Here is a 9048-nt window from a genome sequence, read left to right as displayed (position 1 = left end):
GCAGAGAGGCTAAGTGGTTTACCCAAGTTCACACAGTGAATTAGTATTGAAGCAAGACGAGATCCCAGGAGACCCATCTGTAACCATTAAGCCATGCTCGTTTGGTTCCACTACAGCCTTGGGTGGAATGCAGTGTCGCATATGGAAAAGACGAGAAACACGTAGCCATTAAATGCTGGCCTCTGCTCTACTTCATATACCTGTGGAAAAATGCCTCTTCTCACTCTCAAACCCACCAAGAAAGAATTAAGTTGATTCACACTTGGGCTAGAATAATTGCTTGTGGCTGAAATATAATTGGCCGTGGGTAATTGTTTATTTAACAGTGAAAACTAACACTAATCTGTAGCCCACTGTAGCATTACCCTTGAATAAAGCATGCTGAATTGCTGTGCCACTCACTTAGATCTTCTGCCCAGTGTTACTGTAGGAGACTATGGAATGCAGGAACGCTTAGGGCTTGATCCCGCATGATCCTTGAAATCAATGGGAGCTGAGAGCACTCAGTACCTCACAGGATCAAGCCTTTAGCAAAGCTCATATGCTCAGTTCTAGCAGATTGCCCTGTCAGTGTATTTTTTACATTCATTTGATTGTATGCTGGATCCTAGTGCACTGTCTTGGTTTTATACCATGTACATGAAAGCCTCCAGACCTGTAATTCAGGACCTTTGTGTGATTCTGCCCCCCCCCAAACCCATGGGAGGAAGATGCAGGAGAAGATGATGAAATAATTAATAGTACTGACACTTGCAGTTCTGTACAGCACTTTATGTCCTCAAATCAAAACAACAGTGGTGGCGAGATACCACCTCTAACATATTTCAGAAGCTGGCAGTTGGAAGAGAACAGAATTGCAGTACTAAGTAGCTTCTGGAATAGGGTCTTGCTACTGGAGTTAACCATACAGAAATGGGGCCAGGGCAGGGTCTTATCTAGGGCGGGTCAAATATTTTCTGTCAAAACTGTTTTTTTGATGTTTTTTTTATTTCTGCTTTACATGAAAAATTTCAATATTCTATCAGGGAGAGGAGGGGAATGAATGCTCAAAACCAGGAAAGGCTTTCGCTGATACATTTTGTTGTTCAGCCAAACTTTGGGGCCAAAAAGTTGACATTTTCTGCGGGAAATACGTGGCAATGAAAATATTTTTGTTTTCATCAAAATTTTCATCGGGGAAAAAAATCTTTTGTTCTGACTGGCTCTAGCCTTGTCACAGATTTAGGTAGTGCATTTCTGGGATGTGGATTCCAGAACTCAGACCATTTGTATAAACAGCTGAGGTGCACCCATCTGGAGACACAGAGAAACTAAAGGATGTAGGGGGAATAAAGTGAGCGCAGAATCAAGAGAACTATTCCTGGATGTTCAGGCCTGGATGAACCAGATCATCTAGTCTGACTTCCTGCGTGACACAAGTCACTGAATTTCAGTGTCACTGTCCCCTTTTTACAGCTGGGAAAACTGAGGACATAGGGAAGTTATCGTCTTATCAGATGAGGCGCTTGCCAAGCCAATTTGTGGCAGCCTCATCAGCCAAGTTCAGAGCCCTCAGACCACCAGCAAACCTTATCCGAGGGCAGTCATCCATGACATGTGACACTGTCTGTCTCTGGGCACAGCTGCATGTGGGGCAATCTTGTTGGCCCCAGGTGTGAAGGCTGGCTGCACATTGACCCGGGCCCATTCAAAATTGGTATAGGGAGGTGAAGTGATTTTACCCGAGGTCATACATCAGGTCAATGGCAATGCTGGGATAGGAACTCGGCTAGAGAGAGCGTGTGGTTGGTAGGCAGGGCACTAGATTGGGACTCAAGAGAGCTGTGCTCTGTTCCCATCTCTGCCACTAACCTGCTATGTGACCTTGGGCGAATCATTTCAGCTCTCGTTGCCTCCTGTTTGCCTTTGTCTCTGTATTTAGATTGTAAGTACTTTGAGGTTGGGGCTGTGTCCTATGAAGGTTTGTACAGTGCCTAGCACAATGAGATCCCAGTATGGACTGAGGCCTCTACATGCTACTGTAATATAAATAACAGCTCTCCTCATTCCCACTGGACCACACTGCTGCTCTTTGTCTTATCATTTTTGGCAACACAAATGTGCCTAGACTAAAACTGATGTTGGAAACAGTGTTTTGAGTGGCAAGTGCTTTGAGCTTGGGTGAAATATCAAAGTTACTGTGACTGAAATTAAAATAATTTGTGGTTAGATGGGGGGAAAGTGGAAATTTATAGCAATTACTTAGATTTATTGCTGGAACCAGTTGACAGGCTTTGTCAGGTTCATCTGCTGTCCATGTTCTGTCATGTTCTTTCAGTCAGGCCTCTGGATGTTTTTCCTTTTTGGAATGGAAACCTTTGTCCCTGTGATGGGGGATTCTCTGGACCCGGGAGACTTAATATTTCTGTGAACAGGATAAATTGGGATTTTATTGGGATAGGATTAAAAGTCAAAATGATCTGGACAAACTGGAGAAATGGTCTGAAGTAAATAGGATGAACTTCAATAAGGACAAATGCAAAGTACTCCATTTTGGAAGCCTCAATCAGTTGTACACATACAAAATGGGAAATGACTGCCTACGAAGGAGTACTGCAGAAAGCGATCTGGGGGTCATAGTGGACCACAAGCTAAATATGAGTCAACAGTGTAACAAAAAAAGCGAACCTCCTTCTGGGATGTATTAGCAGGAGAGTTGTAAGCAAGACACGAGAAGTAATTCTTCCGCTCTACTCCGCTCTGATTAGGCCTCAACTGGAGTATTGTGTCCAGTTCTGGGCACCACATTTCAGGAAGGATGTGGACAAATTGGAGAGAGTCCAAAGAAGAGCAACAAAAATTATTAAAGGTCTAGAAAACATGACCTGTGAGGGAAGATTGAAAAAATTGGGTTTGTTTAGTCTGGAGAAGAGAAGACTGAGGGGGGACACGGTAACAGTTTTCAAGCACGTAAAAGGTTGTTACAAGGAGGAGGAAGAAAAATTGTTTTTTTTAACCTCTGAGGACAGGACAAGAAGCAATAGGCTTAAATTGCAGCAAGGGAGGTTTAGGTTGGACATTAGGAAAAACTTCCTAACTCTCAGAGTAGTTAAACGTTGGAATAAATTGCCTAGGAGGTTGTGGAATCTCTGTCACTGGAAGTTTTTAAGGGCAGGTTAGACAGTCACCAGTCAGGGATGGTCTAGATAAATAGTCCTGCCAGGGAGTGCAGGGGATGGACTAGATGACCTCTTGAGGTCCCTTCCAGTTCTATGATTCTACGATCAACCCTAAAAATACTGGGCCAGATTGTGATCGCCATTGCAACAGGATAAATCTAACTTGAGTGGAATTAGTCTGTGGAGTGCAATTGATACCAGAAGCTGGACTGTTGTCCCTAGTTCCCGAACACAATTATTCTGTCCCCCGCACTCCAATAAAATAAATAAACCAACACAGAAACAGAGCATGGCTGTTCCCCCAAATTAATAATCAGAAATATGGGAATCATTGTCTTGCCTAGATTTCTTTGTTGATGCAATCCAGAGAAAGCTGCTAACACTGTCCTCCATAATTCCTCCTCCTTTGCTGCATGATTTGCTTGTCACCACCTGTGTGGGGTTGTTAAATCATGATGATGCTTGTGGTTTATGAGAGGGAATCATCCAGCTCACTTGGTTCGGCTGTGTCAATAGACATGTTCTCTAAATCTGGAGGAACTTTCATGCTATACCATCTGGGGCCAATCATTGGTGGCCTCCCCTTCAAATCTGATGAGTGTCACCAACCAAAGACTGAGTGACACAAACCATTGACATGTGACCAAAGACTGACATAAGTAAGACCTGGGTTTTGTCACACGTCGCACCATAGCTGATAAATTTCATATGTATTTTAAACCATAAACACATTGTTACGGATTGCTCCTCACTGTGTGAATCAAATGAAATGGTTCTGTAATCTGCTACAGATGTGGGCAGAGGTTTGAGGGGGTCCCTGCCCTGGCTGTTAAATGATTTTTGGGGGGGGGAGTTCTCTACTTGGGGTGTCAGGGGGAGAAAGAGAGTGATCAGGCTACCCCCAAATTCAATTCATGCTGTTCCCCACACCAACACAATTCAAGTTATGGAAAAATGGAAGTTTCTTGGAGCAACTGTATCATCCTTTTGTTCTGTGTTTGTACAGCGCCTAGCACAAGGGGGTCCTGGCTTATAACCGGGGCTCAGAGGTGCTACTGAAGTACAATAATTTTAAGGTCCCCCATGGAAGTTGTCAGCAGGGGTTAAACCTGGGATCCTCACATCCACAGTACAGGGGTATGAAGTGCACATTATTAACACCAGTCAGTAAAAAAGGTGAGGCTTGATCTTGTGGTCTCCTGGATCCTATTCCAGGGCACCTTCCTGCAGGCTAAGGGCTATTTTGATGGGGGCAGGTGCTCTCATCTGTGGATTACTTCCTAAATTAGTGAGACAGGGAGCCTGATTTGACTGAAATGTAGCACATCCCACAAAATACAGTACATCTGAGAGCTTTGGCTGGAAAGAAGGAGAATTTGCACTACTCTTGAGGTGTTTCCAGGAAGTGTTGTGTTCCCAAATGGAGGGGCGTTGCTCCAGCTTTTAGGAGGGTGAGGTCCCCATCGTGATCACGTGGCAGCAGCAGACAACCTGCTTTCCACTGTTCTTGAGGTTCTAGCCCTGATGGTTGTCAGCCTGTGAATTTGAAATCTAGTGTGCACACTGCCACTACCAAGCACTGCACTTGTGCCTGTTCCCTGCTCCTTATGCCTATGTAATAATCTGACACTTAGCCAAGGGGTTGAACATTTCAAATCTACCAATGTCTAATGACCATCAGGGAAAGAACCCAAGACCTTTAGTGCCGGCTTTACTCCTTGAGCTAAAGGAGTACCTCCTTTATCTGGTAGTAGTATGCTCTTATCTTCTGTGGATCACCCACTGGAGATGGGCACTCACACTTAGGCAGGATGTTACACCCATATTGTGTACCTGTGTAAGGGCCAGTCACAATTTGGCTTTACATGTTTCCACCAGGTACCTTCCTCAGATGGAAAGGGACAGTACTTTTGTCATTACATGCATTACAAACTCTGTCCCTTGCAACCACAGTGCATGACCATGAGCATAGTGACAGTGCATTTCTGTTTAATGCAGACACACACACACATCACTGGACTCTACGTATCAGCCCTTACTAAATACAGTGCATGCACATATCTCACAAGTAATGCAAGCTAGGAAGCTAGTGGGTATTTGTGAAATGTGGATCTCCCAGTATCTGCATACTCTGATGTAGTCTGCTAATAATACGTATCACTTCAGTAAGTCTAGGTAACGTTTGTAATTCTCACTATTTAGCCAGATAGGTAAGTAGTAGTATCCTCATTTTACAGAGGAGAGAATGAGGTAGAGTTTAAGGTCATTTACACAAGTTATTGGGCTCAGTACAGGGGTAACCTACCTCCTGTATATTGCAGGTCATTAAATTACACCCAGCCTAGATGATCTAATGGTTCCTTCTGATCTTAAACTCTATGAATCATGTGTGCTACAATTACACACCCAAATTGGTACGCTTAGTTATCGGGATTCAAAGTCTGACTGTAGTAACCATGTACAAACAAGGCATGAATTGTATGCATGTGTCTGCATGTGCAAAATGCACACACAATTTTCTAAAAACTCTTGTCTAAGCTATATGATCCCGAAGGGAGTCAGGATCAGAGCCAAGATCAGAACTAAGGAGTTTCTGCCTCCTAGTGTAGTGTTCAGGCTGCTAGACCACATCTTTAGCGCTGGTCCAAAAAAAAAAAAAGTGAAAAATTTCAAAAGAAAAATGTTTTGTCTTGCACAAATTTGTTTGTTTTTTCAATGAAAAATTCAATCAACTGATCAAACATACAATGAATGTTTGAAATTCCTAGAGGGAAATAAACACTCTTGCTTTTTTATACTTTTTCCCCACTAGAAAAGGAGAGAAAAAAGTTTAAAAATGAAAGAGTGGGATTTCCCCCACCAAAACAGAATGAGAAATTTCAGTATTCTTCTTGACAAACAAAAAGTTTTGACCAAAACAAAGATATTCTGCAAAATTTTGGTTTGATTGAAAATCACCTTTTCATTTAAAAACGACAATCTAGTTGTATTAGTAACATCTTATCGGCCTTACTAAACATACGTGATTAACAAAGAACATTTTTATTTTAAAAAAGTAAACACAGGATTTTAGTACGAATGCCAAGAAAACAGTTAATTTTATTCAAACAGATTAAAAATAGAAACAACACAAAACCTAGATATTTTCCTCTGGATTTTATTTTTGACTGAATAAAAATCTATTGATGGTTTTTAGGATGCTAAGAAAACCTCCGGTCTGCAGTAGTTGTCCAGAAATTGTACTATTTCAACCTGAATTATGCCTACCCGACAGGCAGATGCTTTGAAAATGCTGTAGCTTATAGAAGAGTCAGACTTTTAAGAAATGCCAGTATTTTTCAGGAGAAAAATATATGCTTCTGTTTCCAAGCGGAGCAGAGTTGGAAGATAATTAAGCTTCAGCTGCTTCCTAGAAGCCAAAGCAACAGTTAAGTCTCAAGTTCATCTTGGTTTGATGCAAATGATTGTATAAAAGCTGGTACAGCCTCCCTCTAGGTCCTAATGCAAGGATGGTCCATGAGCCCAATGCGGCCTGTGGTTGCTCTTCTCTTCGGTACAGAGGTGCAGCCTGTGGCGACTACATGTCCCAGCATGCGATGTTCCGCTAGGATCTAGATAGTCTAGTAAGGTTTGGGGGTTCAGATCAAGCATTGCATGCAGGGACCTATTCCTCCCTGGGCCCCATCTCTGGAATAAAGATAAGCTGCTATCTGGACATTTTTATGCAAGTCAGGTGTAGCCCTGGCAAATTGTCAACGTTGCCCTTGGTAGGGCAAAGTCTGTCTGCCCCTGTCCTAAAGTTGCAAGTATTAAGCGTATTTGTATTCAGGTCACATAAATTGATTATAAAATAAATATTAAAAAAACAAACCAAAAAGGGGAAACACACCGAATGCCTTCCTTTATTTTTTTTCACTACTCTTCCATGGCGTATTGATATGAAGAGGGGTGATTTGGCAAACAAGTTCCAAGCCATGAACTGATAGATATATATATATATACACACAAGGTTGGCATCTTTGTCAACCAATGAGATTGCTGCCTTAACCTAAGCCGTTTTAATAATTCAGTTTCTAATCTCTTTTGGCAGTGCCTAAGAAGGAATGTTGGGAAATATATTTTAAGGGATGACTGCCTCAAAGAAACAGGATTTACTTCATACTTTAAGAAATTAGACTATATCAAATGTGTAATAAAAATATTTTCTATAGGATTTTAAAATATATACACATATAAACTACCTTAATTTTAATGCCCTGTTGATATTGATGTGATCTTTACAGTATCTAAACCTAGGTAAATGAGGTTGCCCAGCAACCTCCATCATGTCTCAAAACAGTGATTACAAGACAGGAGACCTTGTCTACCCTAAAAATTGAAGCATGCTTGAAAACTGGATCTGAAATCTACTTTTTTATGGTCCTGACTCAGTTCCCATGGAAAGTCAGTGCAAAGACTCCCATTGACTGTGAGAGCTGGATCCGATCCTAGACACAGGTCCAGGTAACCTGGTTTCAAATATTGCCAGGCTGGGCAGTGAAAATGGACCCAAAGCGTACTGATGCTGCTTTCCCCGTAAGGCTCAAACAGACTCTTTGGAAGCACTCTTCAGACAGCTTGGTCCAGTCTAGTGTCCAGCCAAATCTGGTGTTGATCCTGTTTATCTAGAACTGTATCTAAACAGAGTTCCCATTTGTTTTACATACATGGTTCAAATGCCAGTGTAGACAAGGTATGAGGGCCAAATCCTGCACTCTAATGCAGGCAAAACTCCCACTGGAGTATTTGGCTGTGTAAGGAGCATGAGATCAGGCCCTAAGTCACCAATATCATTGGCTTGTACCCTAAACCTTGCATTATACTTTAAGGTAGGTAGCATGAGAGTTCTCTTGCTTTAAAGAGTTAATATGCGGGATTTGACCTCCTGCAGAGGAGAGCTTCTCACTGAGCTTTCGGTTTATCTGCTCCATGTGCCTGTTGTTCTTTCTGGCTTGCCGGAGGGACCTCTTGACTTTCTTCACCCGGTCTCGCAGTTGCTTGTTGCGTTTCTCCAAGGTTGCCACCTTCTGCTGCAGTTTCTTCACTTGATCCTCTTCCTCAAATAGGGCTTTCTGGACCGAAGAACACATGAGCTGAGGGAAGAGTAGAAAGGAAACAGGACACATGAGCTCTAAACCAAAGCCAGGAAGCCACTTGCACTATGAATGTGTGTGTAAATTCCCCAGACAGTCTATTGATGGAACACCCCACAACTGCACGATTGCTTTTGGAAGCTCCTCCTCATCTTGCAGTTTTCTCCTAAAATCCTCTACCCCTTAGTCTTCTCTGAATATAAGAACAAACTATTTCAGATCTTAATAACATTAGCTATCAACATCACCTTAATGAGCTCTACAAGAGGTTAACCTAAATCAGTGGTTTTCAACCTTTTTTCATTTGCGGATCCCTAAGAAATTTCAAATGGAGGTGTGGACCCCTTTGGAAATCTTAGAAATAATCTGCAGTCTTCCAGGGGTCCGCGGACCACAGCTTGGAAATCACTGGTCTATGTCATCAGTGGCATTTAGTTGAACTTAAGAAGGAGATCTGGCCTGTTTCTCCTCCATGTTTCAGATCTGGGATTTGAATTCAGCTTATTGAGTTCTGCCATTTGCAAAATTTATAATCAGACCCAGGGGTTTCTTTTTGTTTTTTTTAAACCCTTCTGAAGTTCCAGGTTTTGGTTCAAGCCTATCCTTGTTCTTTCTAATAGAGACAGAAGGGGATGGCACAATGATCTAAATCTGACACTTGATGTGCCCACCTTGCCTGGAACCACAAGGTCAAATCCTGGCAAGTTTGGACTCTGCCCTTCCAAAGTTTAAATTCCCTCCCCCGCTCCCCCAATTTT

At 42.3% G+C, this 9048-nt stretch overlaps 1 protein-coding gene across 1 annotated transcript in view; it reads right to left on the bottom strand.

The window, feature by feature from the left end:
• Positions 1-6237: 6237 nt before the first annotated feature.
• The window catches only part of CCDC3 (coiled-coil domain containing 3), a 71271-nt gene continuing 68460 nt past the window's right edge, over positions 6238-9048 (bottom strand). Inside the window, exon 3 of the mRNA XM_073328747.2 lies at positions 6238-8290. Within this exon, the coding sequence (XP_073184848.1) occupies positions 8015-8290 (276 nt within the window). The 3' untranslated portion in view covers positions 6238-8014. The remainder of the gene's footprint in view (positions 8291-9048) is intronic.

The sequence above is a fragment of the Lepidochelys kempii genome, chromosome 1 (genome assembly GCF_965140285.1).
Source record: "Lepidochelys kempii isolate rLepKem1 chromosome 1, rLepKem1.hap1, whole genome shotgun sequence".
Taxonomy (NCBI): domain Eukaryota; kingdom Metazoa; phylum Chordata; order Testudines; family Cheloniidae; genus Lepidochelys; species Lepidochelys kempii.
Note: the sequence above shows the minus strand (reverse complement) of the source record. Positions and strands in the feature narration are given on the sequence as shown.